Genomic DNA, 18,578 nt, shown 5'->3' with positions numbered 1-18,578 from the left:
GTGTAGAAGTACTCTTTTGCAAATAAAGTCCTGCATTTCAAATGTTACGCAAGTAAATGTGTTAGCATGTATTAGCATCAAAATACACATAAAGTAAAAGTACTCATAATGCAGAATGGCCTATTTCAGAATAATCACATATTATATCATTAGATTATTATTAGTGATGCATTAAGGTGTTGATTACTTTAATGTAAAGAATGGGTTGATTTTAATAACTGTATATACTGCTAGCTCATGAATTACCCGTTTCTTGACCTATAACACATCTTATTTTAATTGCCGATTGTATTTTGCAAAGTCACTAACAACTAAAGTCAACAAATAATTGTAGTGGAGTAAAAGGCACAGTATAGTTCCTTCTGAGATGTAGTGAAGTAGAAGTATAAAGTAGCAGAAAATGGAAATATTTAAGTGAAATACAAGTACCTCACAAATGTATTTAAGTACAGCACTTGAATAAATGTAATCACTTACTTTCCACCACTGGCTAAAACATCATAAATAAATACGTCAAAGCAGGTTTAGATCACTATAAATACCACATGAGTGACTGAGATAATAACATAATACGGTTTATGCTGCTGAATGAACCTTATGTCACACTTTATTAACGCCATGGAAGCCCCGACTGCTTTATCAGACTGTTTAATGTCCTTTCCTGCACAAACAGTTCTCACTCTCCTCCCTCCCTCTTGGCAGTGGTTCTTCCCGGCAGCACTCAGCATCTCCAGCAGCGGACTCAAGGACTTTAGCCACCACCTCGACGCGCAACAGACGGCTCGCTCTCACAACACCGGACCATACAGCGCGCGGGACAACTTTCACTCGCATCGTTACGCATGGCTCTGGCTTTGCGCAAAAGCGCGACTGTAACACCGTCTTGGAAGAGCCTGCTGGGATTTTAAGAAAATAAGACACAGCAAGAACAAACTGATTTGAGGATTTCTTTAAGATATTAATCTCCTTGTGCCAATGATGATCTCTGCGCGCCTCACAGGATACCCTCCTCTTGCCGTGTAATCATACAGCCGAAGGCTACGTGGAGGTCCGACGCTTCATCTGAAATTCTCATTTCACATAGAGATGGATCTGTGGGGAGTTTATCTGTTTAATCTCGTAACTTTAGGTAAGTAAATATCTTTGAAAAAATAAAAAAGAATGGAGCAAATGTTGGAATTGTTTATCGTCATCAGTGGAAGAAAAATAATCCAACCTGCTCCTTTACTAGTTTGATTAATCTCATGACATTAATGACATACAAGGACTTTTTCGGTCGTTTCTTCCATCAGTCTCTTGAAGAAGCAAAACGTAAAAAAGCGCACTTTGTATAATTCATATGCAATATATTTATTAATAATTTAAAAACATGACTAGAGATCAGCTGGGTTGTACAGCATGTGTTATGCAAAAAAAAAGAGGTTTACGCATATGCGCACGCGCTTTATGTGTGCGTGCACTATGGGTCTGAGCGCGTGAGTTTCTGTCTATGTGCCCATATAAAAACTGCCCAAGAACGCTCCTTTTTTTCCACGGGGGTCAGTGTGTGGATTATGTTTCTGTGTTCTTGGTTATGCATATTTACTCACTGCAGAATCCAATATCCACATCTTAGGTATGCTGTATTGCATCATAAAATATTTACCATATATTCAACACCTTTTCACCCCTACACCGAATATTATGGATTCCAAGCTTCATATGACACTTGCTTCATTGTTTAATCTAGTAAACCCTACACTAGTGAACATCCCCAGCAGCACATCGGTCATTGCAGTGTCACTGAGCCACCTCCTCTCTATGCAATTGAGCAAATCTGGAATATTGATTTCTGTGGCACCAATCCACAGTCTTAAGAGAGCACAGCTGCCTGTTGTTGGCTCACAGTGTCTCTTTGTCACCAAACACAAACGTGTCAATCTCAATGCTACCACAGTGCTAACTGTAACTTATATAATTATACCCGCACTAATGGCCACGGCACCAGCCATGATCATTCTCCCTTTTAATTAGCACCAACTTTCCTCCTCAACAAAGGCTGGAATATGCATTATATCTCACCCCTTTAGTCATTAATGTCTTATTTAAAGGTCTTAGAGGAATGAATGCCGTAAGGGATGCTGAATGGAAAAGAATGCAGTTTGCTTTTGGAATCAGCTTTTTTCTCTCTGTAATGACGTCTGACGGTCACATTTATTTGATATGATTTGGCCGGTAATGGCTGATTAGAGACAGACGGGGACAGTTTTGTTCTCCAGCCATATGCCTGGAAACAACTCAAGCCACTGTGCTTGTTTTTGCAAACCTGCAGATTTAAATGTATGTAAATAAACACAGCAGTGTTGCTCTACTCAAGATACATTACTGATAAACTGGATGCTGATTCTAGGCAGTTTAGCCATCTGCTCAAATCAATTAGCCAGCACCAAGCTGCAAAAGGTCAGAAACTGTTTGGATGACTCAACCTAGTTCTGTGGCATTCTGGGCAGTTTCTGTGACTTCCAATGCTCGATGGACTGAAAACCAAACTCGCACATTATCCAGCTTTCCGAGCTGCTCTATAGCCAACACAGAGGATTCTCAAAATCTCCACAATTTTCCAGAAGGAGCTGGAGAAAAGAAAGCAAACATCGTGAACCTTATTTCTCAGCTTGGAGTAATGGATATAGAAGGCATTGTTGGAACATTTCTTGGCTTTTTTTGTCCTTGTTGGGTGAAAATCTTGTTGCACCATTTAAACATTTCCTTTTGAGTTATTCGTGCTCACTACTTACTGATCGAAACACAGAGCCAGACAATGTTAGTTTCTTTTTCAGAAGAAAAGCAAATGAATCTTGAAGTTTTATTTTTGTAAGTATCAAAGATAGTTAGGCATTGTGAGGCCTTATGCAGATCCCAAAATCGTAAAATGGTAACATGTCCTACTGATGAATAATTAAGGGATAAAAGGTATCCCCCCCCCCCCTCAAGAAAACAAACAAGATATTTGAAGATGTCAACGTGGGCTGGTGAATGGTAATGGGTATTTCGTCACATTTTATAGGCAAAGTGTTTTATCGATTCATTTTATAAAGTAATGATGAAAATAGTCTTCAGTTACTGCTCCAGAACATTTATACGGACGAGATAACAGTCGTCATTTTCTATCAGTGCAAATCAACCATTATTTCTACAACAAGCTTTGCTTGGTAAAGCGTGCTCATCAGACATGTGATCCATGTTGTTCTAAGACGAATCATGAACCTTGAACCATGCAGACATTAATCTAGCAGGACGTCAGTTTTATACATTCAGAGGACGTGGAACAATCCGGATCACTGTTGCCTCCACCGTAGTGAAAAAGAAAAAGGAATCCCAGCCAAGTGGTTGACTGTCCCCAGCTTTGATCTTATCTGAATGATAAATGTGCACCAGGACTCCCTCTGACAGATCCACACGGAGGCTCGGAATTATATAGAATTAGGCACAACTGTGCAGTGCAAGTCTTTTTCGAAGAGAAGTATTTTCCTGCAGTATCAACTTAAAATGGTGAAAGGGCACCACCGTGACATCGCGACCATTTTATATCACGTCCCAGTTGTAGCTCGAGGTGATTGCATTCAATGTTAATGGGTCAACCTGAAAGCCCGAGGAGTGATCTCTAGTGGCACTCAAACTGGTAGGGGTTGCCGTGAAAAACCAGTCGCAGCTGACACGGAAATGCAAATTGGGTCATAACTCTTCTAATAATTTAGATTTTTCTGATTAAGGCCTGCCATCGATTTTTACTTGTGGTTTTTCTTTGTACTTTAACCTCCTTTCTCAATCAGAGATGCTTTTGAACCGCATCAGCGACCAGCTTCATCCTACCATCAAGCTATATTTTCTGATTTAATGGTTTTGACATTGTGGGATATGACCTGTGTCTTTAATGGAGACAGATAAGTACCGCCAAGCATGCTATTACCTAGCATATTGGCTGGACTCTTGAAGGGAATTTGTCATGAATCTCATTTGAAGCAGGCACCATGGCAGACATGCAACCCATCACCAGCTTATGCTGTCTTGATGTGCGACAGATAGGTCAGTCATTCTGGTCCCAGTAAAATATTGGCCTTATTGGTGAGAGGAGATAAAGTGTAACCTTCACTATATGGGAGTTTCACCACAACGTTATTACCACATTAACCGCATGTATGACACATTATGTATATGAACCTTCATACTTGATGTCAGGTCAGGGTTAAATACGTGGTTGTAAATGTGCCGTAACTAATAGCATTTCATTGCATTTTATAAATAAATTTTGTCCCTCTGTGAAACGTCAATAAAAACACTGACTTTCTGGTCATTTTTAGATATTTTTGTGATTGAGAATCAGTCTGAGATGGCTAAAAACATGGTTTCATCAAAGTTTAGTTCTACTTCTCCAAATACGGTAGGTTCCAAGAGAGGAACTGACACTTAACTTTCTTGATTCCTTAGTAACTGTATGCTGGAACATATACTCTATAATTTGGACTGATTGTAGGGAAAATGTAGCCTGGCTCCAGACCTCATTGCCATCCACAATATTGACGTGTTCAGGGATTTAAAGGAATGAATTGAAGCGAAATGGCAACTCGGTCTGATTTGTCAGGGAAGGGAAAACACATACTCAATCGGTACTCTGCACATTCTCCCATTAACTTCTAGCACAGCCTACTCAGCCGTAAGCTGTTCAGCTTGACAAAAAGGTAAAAGCAGTCAAACCAGAAAATATGTAATCGAAGGATCCTTTGAATTTGATTATTACAGAATTAGGACAAAGGTACAGTATGTACGAAGTGGGACAATTGAACATGTACCATATCAGTGCTCACTGGTTGGAAAATGTAACACACACACCGTTTCTGAAACAAATCTTTGATATTTCTTGTGACGCCTCCGCCGACATACACCGATTTATCTGCATTAAGTGGATATAAGGCAATATATGCCCAGCTGATATTGACTCGGGTCTAATAACTGGGTTAGTCTTTAGTTTGTGCTTTAATATAAAAGGGTTTTTAAGTGTGAATCTTTACCTTGAGTACTATTATATGCTGTTGTAAAACAGGTGAGGAAACAAAGGAAAATGTTATGGATTCTGGCATAAATAATAGCTGCAATAATGACTTAATGCATCCGTCCTAATGGAAATAAAACTCCATAAAGGATACAAGTTTTCCATCTAAAGCCTATCAATATGTGTGAGTTACATTCACTCACTGGCAGAGCTGGGGGTTAAAAGCTTTACAGACACAATGGCTGTTACACTCTTCCTGTGTAGTACTTCTGTTCTCCTGCCATCGTCAGAGCCTTTCAACATGTCTTTGTATTGAACAAGTGGGGTTTTAAAATCAGCTGTTGACCGGGCACATTGCCAAAGATCTGATGTCAGTCAGTCTGACGGCGCCGGCCTTTAATGGCGACAGTATTCAATTTCTTACATAACTTATCTGCCTATAATATTAAACGATAACAACTTCAAACAGCACATGAAGTTCGGAGTAAAAGCTGCCCACAGTTGAACGGTTTAAAAGACTGAGGCAAGCAGTGGCACCGTCGGGCCTGCTGGTAGAGAGTTAAAGCCAAAGATGCAGCATTGATTCATCATTCTCACATTTTCACAAACCACTTATGTGGTTTATGTTGTCCACTTAAAGTCAAATCTGAAAATGTGTTTGGAAACATGTACACACAAAATAGTTGCTGAAAACATGAAAAGACTGAACGTAGCGCTGAATTGTGGCGTTAGACCGTTAAACAGTTTTCCATCCTTTTTGACTTCAGGATTTTTATATATAGGATGTTTTTCATTTGACTACTTTACTCGTGCCTGTTGGGAACGCTTTGAACAAGCCGGTAGCTTGGAACCCAAAAATGCTGCTTGCAGCGTTGTCGAGAACCGGTACGTTGGTATTAAGTCGTTGCTCATTTTTCTACAATTTTGCAGGTTCCATTTAGGTACCGCCAGGTATCGAGACTATCGTCCGAGTGGACACGTTTTTTCTAAGTCACTTTAAAAAAAGGATCAAATCGATGCATCAGATCCTACATTACCTCCAATGCAACTTGATTGTGAACAATTAGGTCAGATATTTGGGTGTGTCATGATAATGACTGATCGAGCTACAGTTTTTTTCTTTTTTAACTCCACATCCCTAGATTTGTGAGATGGCCACTTGGAGTTTGCATTATGTGATGAAATAAAAAAAGACTGCCAACGGCTAGCCTATAGGAAGATGATGCTGTTCAGGTGGAGTTGCTTCAGGGTTAAATCAATTAAGCATCTCGGGTGGACATGCTATACTATATATTCTCAATTACATGCAGTGTCTGCTTTCACCAAACACCCTTCCCCCCCCCTTTCCTTTAGCTGTCACAACATGACCCTCAATTATCACGCTTCTGGTCAGTGTCCAAGATCTCAGGTCTGATTCTCTGCTGGAAATAAGACAATGCCCTCTATTACACTAGGCTATGTTCAGAAGTGAGACAGGGAGAGAGTGCAAACAGACTGTATAACTGTCAGTCAGATGAAAGAAAAAAGGTATCAGCGGTCATTATCTAAATTGAAGTGACAGTGATATCTTCACAGAACGGGATTCCTTTAATCTGCATTGCACACTGGGTTTAAAACTGCCGTTGATGACCAGGTTGAAAGCTAGAAGGTGAAAATGACAAAGTACTTGTATAAGTAGGGCTCCTGATCAGCCTAAAAGCAGCATCTCCCTCTCCATTAGACCAGTTTGGAAATTCAGAAAATAGTTCTGAGGTTACAGACATACAGTGGCCTCTAAGGGCCAAACAGAGGCTCATTAACTCAGAGCCTGTCGTGGTTATCCAGAGAGCAAGACTGTTCCAGGCAAGAAGGCACAGCCCCCATTGTGACACAATTTCAAACGGAGGGCTTAAGCTCCACTTCTTGCCTTCGTGTTGTATTTCTGGGACACTTCTAAATCTATTTGGGGTGAGTAAAGTTTCACAAAGATAGATGGACGCGCATTTTTAGGAAGAGTACATGCGACAAAGGTGCAAGGACATATTTTCCGGTCTCCCTCCTCAAGTTAGCTGAGTGTGAAATTAGTATTTTCATTGCACACAAGGCCTGCATTACGGCCACTGACTGAGTGAGCATACTTCTCTTAGATGGACAAACATCAGCGTGACATCAGCAATAAGCTGGAAACAACACTGCAGCTTTCTAGACATTGTCGATTCACAGACGTAATCCTTTTAAAAACGATAAGACGAGCAGATGTGGACTTCAGTCAATGTTGAACTGCTTTTTGATTAATAAAGTGACGTTTCTGTTTCCTCTCTGACATTAATGACATTAATTTCCTCGCTGGCATTAATAACCGCAGGGTTCAGACAATGAAGTGACTTTTTGATGAACCAGTCATCGGAATGACTGCTGCTGGTGTTCCATTCCTTTTCCTGCTTTCCAATTTCCCTTTCGGTAAAGAGCTACTCTATCTCACAGTGGTCGGCTTTCTGGGGAGACTTGTACAGCAGTATATCCTAAGCACAATTTTCTCTAAATAAAATTATGAAACTTTTTTTTTTGCCATAAACATATGCTGGCCTGTATTTATTCAACAGTCTTAAGTGGTGTGAGCCAAAAGCTGGAGAAACAGTGTGAAAAAAGGAAATATATATATATATATACACACAGTATATTTGTATATACCAAGCCAGAAAATGAGCTTAGACAACAATACTGGCAGATGATGGATGCAGCATCCTTGTATCATCGTGAACTCAACACAGTTTTATGACAGGCAGGATGAATGAGCTCACTAACTGCGCTTTTTGACATCTGTAGCTGCAGGTGCATATGTACTATACAGTACATTATTGTTGTTATTTGATTAAAATAAGTGCAACCTCAATCTTTATAGGATTTAATTACGTTTCATTGTTTACATGCACAGGCAAGTGAATTACACTGCAGTTGAGCCAGTAAATGGAATAGTTTCTTATCAGCGTTCCCAGACTACACCATATACCAGCAGAGCTATGGCACCAAGCACTTTTTCACTGAAATTAATTTGGCATCTTTATGCCTAGGAGGTGCTCTTCGGTTAATCAAATCAGTGAAATCAGTTTGTGGCCTCATCCTAGGCACAATAAAAAAAGGAATGACTGGAAATGCTTGTTTGCACAATATCAATTGAATTATTGTCGCAACAACAGAAATAGTATTAGAAATTGAAATAGTTCGCAGCCATCCATTGAAACATCTCAGGCTGCGTGTCCTCACTCTAAACCACGTCACTCGTACCGTGTCCTCCAGTAGTATCGCCGTTACTCCCGTGGAGCGATGCCAGGAGAAGAGACATCGCATCTCATCTCAGTGAAAATTATGCTGAGGCTCCCCGAGGTGATAAAATCATGCCAAAACAGATTTTGCAAAGTATATTTCATTATTCAGAGGAAAAAATAAACTGCACCACTGTGCAATAGAAATAAAAAGAAAAACAAGGATAGTTTATTAGTACTGATAAGAGCAACAGGCTCTACCAGTGCTTTATCATCTGTGGTCACAACCACAAACACTGGAGGGGGATTTTGTTCCGACTCATTTTGCAGTTGCAACATTCTCAGCTATGCAGTTCAAGCTTTTCTCCCCATATTTCTTGATTCTTTTATTTATTTATTGTTGCAAAACGGTGGTCCAGTGGCTAATAGAGTTAGCATGTTCTCCCTTACAGTGCACTGTACAATCTCCCCCGGATATGACTACGATCTATCCAGAGCTGCTTTCATCGCAGAGAAGTGGTTAGAAGACGGATGGATGAATGGCTATTGTTCGAGTGGAATGCTATTAGTTTGGTCTTTGTGTATCACCATCTTAAATAAGATCAATAGATGTAGATTGAAATGAAAGGGAGAGCGATCCTTGGCTTCAATGGCTTGAAGTTTCGAGATATGCTGCCCACAAGCAAACTAACACCTACAAGTGCCCACTTTAACAGGCTCAAGTCTGAAAGCATTTGAATATGTAATATACTCGTTGGATTGACTGTAGACTGTAATGTCTTATTCTTCTGATCAGTGAGAAAGTACTGCAGAGCGTCAAAGAGTCAGTTCGCTTTGGTCTGGATATTCAATACATGTGTGTGCGTCCTGTACATTTTGTTCCACAAAGCAACCTCCAGAGGTGATTGGTCAACTTGCTCTGCTGTACAACCTTGTAATGGGGAGATGATAGAGGTTGGACGGAGTGCTGCTCGATTCCTCCAGTGTTCAAGGAAAGGAAACACGCCATTACCAAGGCAGCAGACGGGAACCGGCTGGAGGGCACCTGTCTGTGTGAGCTGCAGTGGATTTACAACATCTGCTCCATGCAGCAGAGGATGCCACCTCCGTTTACCACTGCCCGATTCATTATGTCAGACACAGGGAATGAAGCTGCCAACAAATTGCCAATTGTGTGCGCAGAAGATTCCCATCTCACTTTCCGCTTAATGACACTAATGCTGAATCTCAGGAAGGTAAGTTATTCGGTGTCTTCAGCATTTGTTAAAACTTCAGGCCCAAACTCACTGAAAACTATCATTGAGGTGCCTGATTTGAAGCGCTCCTATGGAGCACTGCAGGCAGCAGATTTGAAATGCCAACACCACAGAACTAGCAGTATTTCAGGGAAACGTTGCTACACATTGTATTTTGTATATTATAATAACACTTCAGCTTTTTGTGTCACTTTGTTGGAGTTGTTGGGACTACAAAAACACTCAGTTGTGCAGTGGTGTCACTGAGTGGAGCTCCTCTTACCTCATAAACAATATTTGGCTACAAATGGAATTTACGTGACTGCTCCTGTGACCCACTGCTGGCGACGTTTGTCATTTTAACAAGCGAAAGTGACAGTATTATTGTGATTAGCACTGTTGATTAATAATGTATTTCTTTCTTGAAATATGATCCGATGGGGGAAAATCCTTCGCTTTTGATTCATGTTGGTTCTTTCCAAAGAGGTTCATCAGCGGCAGAAAAAAACAGCTATGAATGTTGGGAATTCATTTGACGCTCCATTATTGAAACTAAGCTGGAGTCGGGCCGTTAAAGTAGTTTACATTTACATTATTGGAGATTGGCTTTATTATGATTGCATGTGGTCGGAAACCTCGGCGAGCATGTTCTACATCCACAACTTTCTTTAACACAGCAGTACTTCACATGTCTCATTGACGGCCAGTGTGTGACGAGAAGTTGGCCCCGCTTTGTAGAGGCCTTTGACTCTGTCACCACTTGGTCGATCCAAATCCCTTCCACTCTCCATGCCTTGCTCCTAATTAATTGGATCAAGAGAATGCCACTAAGCGTTTGACAGCGCCATGTGAGTGATAACTGTGAAACCAGAGCCACATTCCCATGGATATGCCTCTGGAGAAGAATCACTCCATATTAGGTGCATTGAATCTCTGCCACACACGTCCTGGGGGGGGGGGGGGGGGGGGGGGGATTCAACACTGCTGCTGTGATAAGGAGCAGGAAGACCCTGCTTTGAGTGGGTTGGGAAGTTATTTTCTGTGGTACCGTGTCATGATATATACTGTATCTACATCTTCACAATGGTTAGCATAACGGAGTAAAACACATCAACATTAACAGTATGTGTTCAAAGGATTTTCATGGAATCAAACCCCATTTGATACAATACAAGGCTAGAAAAGCTATACTATATATACTATACTATACTATAGATAGGCCTACATACTGTCTGATGGCCTAATAACCCAAATGAAGAAAATATAGAAGCAGTTAAGAAAGATTTTACATGATTTAGGGTCTGGGGCTGTAATGGACGTTTCTTTACCCAATGCTCAATCATGGTTTTAGGCAGCATTGTATGTTTGGGATGTTGATCCATTGCCTCCGAGTTGCCGCACACATTCGTGCCCTTCTAACCTGGGAGTAACACCTGTTTGGGGTTACGGAAACAACATATGGTGATGTTGTGCAAAACAAAAGGTCACGTAAAAGCTGATGTTGCTCTCTTCAAGTCATTACAAGGCCACAAGACGATTCAAAGCCGAGTCTTAGAAAACAAAGGTCATTTCAGGACGAATATCTCGCTCTAAGTATCTCTTGTATGCTGTTGGAAAGGTTATGCAGAGGCAGAAGACAGAGGATTACACACTGGGACTAACACTTTTTGCACTAATTGTAATCAGAAGCTTATCAGTGCATGTCTACGTCTCTCGGTGTGAATTATTGTACATTTAGATAAACTGTTAATTACTATTCTGAGGTCATCTTATGGACTTGAGATATTCGGTCTCGTCATCCTTGAGGCTGAACTTTCAGGGGCAAAGTCTATTTTTGATTAAGCGGGTTAATCACATTAATGTGCCAATATACATTCATTTTTAAAACAGATTAACACACCAGGAATCCTTGAGCGGGCAGCTGTGGGGTGACATACGTTGCATTCAGTATGAGCTAGCCTTGACAGTCTTGGTATTCAGGGACAAAGGAAAGTAAGGAAAGCAATCGATGTGATTATCATACAAATGGCAACGCAGCACACAACAAAATCGAACCATGTGGCCTACTGGCGGTGAATAGGTGCACAGGCTTCTTTCACTCAGGTACATTAGCAACAGAAATGTATAGTAACAGAAAACAAGCGGTTACATACTGAAATACATTAAATAAACGCCAATTTTTCTGTTGCAGTTCAAAATGTATCTTACAGAAATGCACGTTGAGAGTTTCGGGGGATTCAGCCGGGCGGGTCAGAGCCGCTCGGTGTGGGAGGATATTCTCTCCAGTTGTGGCTGGCCCGGCTATAACAGGTCGACTTGGAAAGGCCCTGGGTGAAGGTGGCTCCGACCGTGAGCTTTAAAAGCACCCTTTGCCCGGACCTCGCCACCTCCAGGGCCACGGCAGGAACCCACCGGACTCGTCTTGAAAGTCAGAGACATCTCGTTAACCACGCTTTAAGGGTGTGACTTTTTATCCATCTGTCCCACCAATTTATGAATAAATGTTTTTACTGGATCACAAAATAGTTTATCTTGATTTTTCTCTCAAAATGCACCAGATTGCTGCATTTACCTTTAAAATGTAGCCTGCCATATCTCGGGTGAATATTCTTGTATTTTCTCATATTGCAATATATATATATGTATATATAAACAACGGTAATGTCTGTTTTTTCCAATGTCGTGCAGCCCTACTTTATAATGTCTCCAACTAATGGCATGAAATATTCAAATAATTCCAACATTTTGTCTTTCCGACCATATTTGAGCAAATTAGAGTTACCTACATCCGGCTTATTTGTGTTCATTTTGAAAGACAAATGGAAGGACCGTTAAAAAAACGTAAAACCTTCCATCTGTTCACTCTCCATTTTGTGATGGATCAACGTAGGTGAGGCGTTAGCGCCATCAAGTATTAGCGCGGCTAAATTGATCCATCACAAAATTAAGATAAAGCAAAAGGGAGTTATTTCTGTCAATTACAAGATTCCATTGTACAGTCCATTTGCCTCTGCACTTCCAGCTGCTGTATCCTTAGCCTCTGCCTCCTCCAGAGCATTCCTCCATGCTCCAGAGGCAAAGGAGGCGGCTCCATTTCCTGTAATTTATAATGTGAGCTACACAAAACGTGACATTGGCTGGCTTCCTGCCCCCACAGAGACATTGCCGCAGCCGTGCGTCATTACAGTGACCCAACATAGACCATCATATCGCAGACTCAATTAATCGATGATGAAATTTGTCGCTACTATTTTTATTATCTATTTTAATTGATTTAATCTATTAGTTATTGCAGCCCTAGTCTGCTGTCGTGCATGATTTAACCAGGAGATTTGAAGTGCCCCAACTGTGAGTCACCTAACATTGTCTATAGAGGATGAATGGGAGGGTTTTCTTTGGAAGCATGGGCGCCTCAAATAAGTCCTCCAACCTTGCAACTTCATTACCACTGGTATAGGGTACAGGAAAGAAAGGAGACAACTCCACAAAAACAAGCCCACCCAGTATCTTGTTTAAAGCCCTTTAAATGTTGGAGGCTGTGTTAGATATGCCTGCATGCATTTCAGAGCAGTTCTGGCAAATTACAAATGCATAAAATCTTGTCATATTCATTTGTTGTCATTCTAGAAATACACAGCTTGTTAGTCCGTCCTTAAGTGGTTTTAGATCCTTTACCATTACGTTCACAGAAACACAGCAAACATGGTCAATGAAGTCTCTTGTTCAATTCTACTTTAACTCAGGTCATGTCTGGCCATACAAGCTCTAATCCAGGCAGTCTGTTTGACTGAGTAATGATGAATTTCAGAGATGAAATTAATTAGGACGTTGTTGTGGTTTATTGCCAGTGGAAGTTAAATTGAAGTGACTGAAAAAGAAAATTACAACCATTTCATGCACAGCACTGCTCTTGTTCTCCAAACTGTGACAGAAATGTCTAATGAGTTCTGGTCTGAATAATGGACGGCTGTTTCAGTGAGACTCTGCCTTTCTGTTTATAATAAACAGTAAATAGAGGATGAAGCTGTAGATTAGAAGTAGAAATGTAGTAGTCTATACCAATACCAGCAGTATTAGATACTGCAGTAAAAAAACAAAGTAAAACAATATATCCATGAACTCTAACATACACTTCTTTATTACCATAGGAAGTTTAACAGGTCAGAAAAAGAAAAACTTGTAGAAAAAACGATGAGAAGAAACAAAGAGAAAATCAATAAGTGGCGGCCAATGTCGATATTGTAGCAGGACACCACAAAGATATCACTACAGGGGAAATTTCACATCATACATTTGATATTTGGACGAATAAGAACAGAACATTCAAAAACACAGAAAAATGACACACAAATGACACACAAATCATTGGCAGCCGGTTGAGCGGAGCGTCTTTAAAACCATGCAAGGCCACATGCTGTGAATCACTCCTGTGACATGCTAACGAGGAGCGGCTTCGCTGTGATCACATGTGGTCCGACTGTGTTTTTTTAAGATGGCTCAACACCTCAGCATCTGACTGTAAATTGAATCTATCACCAACAGTGTTGTGAGCGTGACTGACAGCTCTGAAGATGACAAATAGGTAGCCAGGTTTCAGATCCTTGAGGAATGGCACATTTCCTCTTCAAACATATTCAGAAGTTGCACTACGACTAACACTGAGAGTTTACCAGAAATTGCTTGTTGCCAGGCGTGAAACTTGGCACTCCGAATGCCTTTTGGTGTCTCTTATCCCTTTGTGACCTTTCAGCCGAGTCTTTAAAACAATGAATCACAAAGAAGCCACTGCAGAACACTACTGCGGTCCCACAGGCCGTGCATGATTGACAGAGTCCTGTGCGCCGGAGTCGATCTTAATTGGCTAGCATCTGCTCACGCTGACCCACTTTTCACTTTTTGTCATCTTAATGTTGACTCTAGGTGAATGATAATTTCCCTGCACTGATATTCTTGTATAAAGTGGTTTAGGCGTATGTGTGACGATTTGTCCAATTACAGATCACGGAGGCAAATGGAGACGCAAAATGTAAAGGCAGTGCTGCTTTATAAAGGCCATGCAACACACCGAGATAACTTACAGCGAAAACACACGAGACAATTGTATCACATCACTGGTGTGGTGTGTATCTGGACCCATAAAATTGAAAAAGACAGCAAAAGCCCTGTGATTTATTCGCGTAAAAAAAGAAATAACACACTATGGAAATTGACAGGCTGCGACTCTTTATCGCAGTGGAGGCAAGGAGACAATCAGCTGAAAAGCCCCATCTCAAGATTCATGTTCGAGTTCCTCTCCTCTGCTTCTGCGGTACGACAACACAACAGACGGGTCTCAAGGACTGGAGGCATGCTGGCAGTCTGCGCAACACAGAGGACTCCGCTGTTAAAGAGTCTCATCAGCAAAAGTGGCCATCAATCATCATATTGGAATGCGTGGCCCCTCCCCACTGTTGTAATGACTCTTGAGCGACAGCAACAGCTGGCAGGTATAATGGTCTTGCCACAACATCAGACCCGACAGAAGGTTAACACTTAATCACTTTAAGGCAGCGCTGCTACTGTTCTGTAAATATTCTCCATCTTACTTGTGCGAGCGCTGGGAAAGTTCCACAAGGCACACTGTTGTTCTTCTCTGCAGGAACCAGCAGGGAAGTTACAATTCAACCAATCAGCTTCAAACCCGATATTTGAGAAGACCCATCATTTGCATGCCCTGTTTGGCTGGCATAGGTCCTGCTCAGTGGTGCAGACAGACAGCCAGCACTTCCTCACTGAGAGAGAAAAACATGACGTGTCATGCTCTCTCTCCCCTCCGCAAGCAAAGGACAATATGCTGAGAAGTTAATTGCAACCATTACAGACAGAGGCACTCATAATGTCACAATTTCTAAGTGAAGATAAAGCAGTATTTGTTGTGTGACATTGAGACTGAACTTGACGGGCCTTCACACCGACATACAAATTGACACACACACACACACAGAGAGAGAGAGAGAGAACTTCACTCATTCACACTTACATAATCACAGCCTTTATTATATCTGGGGAAATTAATTCAATTGAATTTTCCGACTATAGTGGAAACTGTTCTGCATATCAACTGTGTGTGTTCAAGGCGGGACTGTTGTGTCATTATTCAGACAGAGTCGGCACATCTGTGTGAAAAGGACAGCCGGCAAGACGGAATGCAGGAATAAACTGAATATCTTTGTGTTGTTTAGTTTTTTCTGACAAATTGTCATCTGAATTATTCACTATTTTCTGACATTTTATAGAGTAAACAACCAAGAAACTAATCTGCAGATTAACCGAGTTGAATTTAGTAACTAAGAAGAAGTTACTGGTTTATGAATTATGTCAATTAGAACAACAAAATTGTGAGTTTGGCGGCATTAAAACACACCTTTGTTGTATGGCAACTGAAAGAGTAAGACGTAGTTGAGATGAGGCTGTTTTCCAGCACGGACAGACAACAAAAACAACTCAAAGGGCATTTTCACATTCAGCCGCCTTAGTATGGACGTATTCTTTGATAAGAAGGAAGGCCTGTGTAGATACTAGCATTGTTTATCTGATCACCTAAACCTACAGAGATGTTCTTCACTGTTGCTACTTGACATCAATGTAAATGCCTTGTCTACTGCGTCTGCATGTGTTTTCCTCAGTTGGGAGAAAGATTTTTTTTAATTGTTTGTGTTGTTGTTGTGTTGATTTGCGACCTGGAACTGTAGTGAGTCTATTTCAACAGAGTCTTTGTCCTGTTAGTCTTTCTTGTGGCACAAGCAACAAATCACGCTGTGAATTTGTCGTATGGTTGTCTCTCTGTGTCAGCGGGTGGGTGATGTTGTGCCGAACTGAATTTTCGCTCCAGCCTGTCAGTAACATAAGCTTCAGGTGGTTCATAGAGCTTTTGCAGAACACCAACACCTGCATATATGTTTCTGTTTCACTTCAGCAACAATAACAGAGAAAGGAGAACTATGGAGGAACATCCAGGTTCAAGACTGCAACTGAACGGAGACGTTCAATATGTATTTTGTATCAGATTAATGAAATGTGTGTACAGATATAATTGTAATACATTAGGCGGTATACCGGTTTCATCACCATCACCAATGTCATTTTTGGCAACGCACGCCGACACTCTAGATGAGCCGCACCGCAGCCACATTGTCCGTTTTTACTTCAACAGAACTGGTCTTTCTTCTTGTGGGTTAAGATGTAACGGGTTGTGTCAGTTATTGGTTTCTTCCTACATTTTTTGTTCTCCTTTCTTAATATTTGTTCCCTTACATTGCGTTGCATTGAGTGAAAATTGGTAGAATCACGTTTTGAAGGGAGTATCCCTTTTAATTTTGTCATAGCGTGATGAGATATAATACCATCACCGTAAAAACCCACAAAAATACTGTGATATAAATTTGAGGTACCATAGCCCTCCCCTATTGTACGTACATACATCTGTGTCCTCCACTAGTCCATGTAAAGTTCAATATAAAGAAAGAAGTAACGAAGAAGCACAGCTTCAGAAGATCCTCCTGCAGCATCAGAGCAGTGATCCTCTGATGAATACACGCAAGCTGAAGCTATTTACAGCACACAGTCTTAATTCATCACACACGCACCTGTAAATCATCAGACAGCGATCATCGTCAAACACCAAATAGGCAATGAGGCCGATTTGATGACAGGGACTTAGTTTATAGCGCTCCTGTTGAAACGAGTTTACAAAGTGCTTCACAAACAAGGAAATAAAATGATGTTGGCCAACGACGGAAAAGACAACAATAAAAGCAATAAAGTTGAGCAGACAAAAGCAATTATGAGTGACTTTGGCAATGTATTGCAGGTGAAACAACCTCAGAGAATAATATTGTATATTCGATTTAATCTCCCACTTTATTTATTTCCACTCTTGTTTTTCTGTTGTGGAAAAACAAAAACCTGCATGTGCGCTGATATCGATATCATGATGTGAGATTAGATCTCGTCTTAGATTTTGGATATCGTAATATGGCAGAAGTACTGTCTTGTCCTGGCTATGAAGGCTGCATTACAGGAAAGCAATGCCATTTTCTGAACGTCTTCGACTTCTTACTAGACTGTTCTAGCTGTTCTGTCATTTGTATCCACATTATTGATCATTTTTTATCAAAAATCGCATTATTTAAACACATATATGTTTTTTTAGCCATGATAGCACTGTGGCTCTATGGACTGGGAATGCTGGTGGGTCTCAATATCTCAACAACTCAACAACTATTAGATTGATTGTCATGAAAAATATATGTAGACATTCATGTTTCCCAGAGGATGAATCCTTATGTCTCGTGATCCCCTGACTTTTCATCTAGAAGCACCAGAAGGTCAATGACTATCGGATGGATTTCCATTTGGTAGAGACACTCATTTCCCTCAGGATGAAATGTAATCCCTTTAGTGATCCCCTGATCTATCGCCATCATCTGCTCAGCATTTTAATTTGTCCAATGCTATAATAACAAACACCTGAAAAATGAATCACAGTCCAATCAGCCTCAGCTGAACTTTGTGTTGAGTTGAGTGCAAGTGATCCAATCTTGAACACGGTAAACATTATACCTGCTAACTATCACCATGCTTCCTGTTGAACCCTACAGGCAGGCCTGTAAGCTCCTCCTTGCGTCTCCTTGCGTTTCTATTCTTACTCCTGGCGTTGATATAACCTCCTGTGACAGAGACCGCTTGAACGGTGGGGGTCTCGGACCGCTTCCGAGCGAACTCTGGTGCAGTTTGTTTGTGATGTGAAAGCATACGGACCAACCGCAAGATTTTAAGACAGCAGATATGTGATTTTAACGTGATTTCAAAAGCTTGACTGTTAATAAATCTATCTTCTTATCGCAAAATCTGTTCAGGAAGCAAACTTATGATTGAGATGCACCAATCAATCGGCTGCCGATTGAAACCGACGATGAGCCGTCTCTCCCTTCCAGTCATTATTCAGAACATGCGGACGATTTGCATTCATACTGCAGTTGCCTAGTTATTTCTTTGTGAGCCCTTAATGACACCAAAGAACATAAATATACACAT

At 40.9% G+C, this 18,578-nt stretch overlaps 1 protein-coding gene across 1 annotated transcript in view; it reads left to right on the top strand.

Moving 5' to 3' along the window:
• The first annotated feature begins 812 nt into the window (after positions 1 to 812).
• The window catches only part of gfra4b (GDNF family receptor alpha 4b), a 33,763-nt gene continuing 15,997 nt past the window's right edge, over positions 813 to 18,578 (top strand). The window contains exon 1 of the mRNA XM_079269369.1: positions 813 to 1,129. Within this exon, the coding sequence (XP_079125495.1) occupies positions 1,087 to 1,129 (43 nt within the window). The 5' untranslated portion in view covers positions 813 to 1,086. The remainder of the gene's footprint in view (positions 1,130 to 18,578) is intronic.

This window comes from Melanostigma gelatinosum (assembly GCF_949748355.1).
Source record: "Melanostigma gelatinosum genome assembly, chromosome: 5".
Lineage (NCBI taxonomy): Eukaryota > Metazoa > Chordata > Actinopteri > Perciformes > Zoarcidae > Melanostigma > Melanostigma gelatinosum.
The sequence above is the reverse complement of the archived record's forward strand: the minus strand, read 5'-3'. Positions and strand labels throughout refer to the sequence as shown.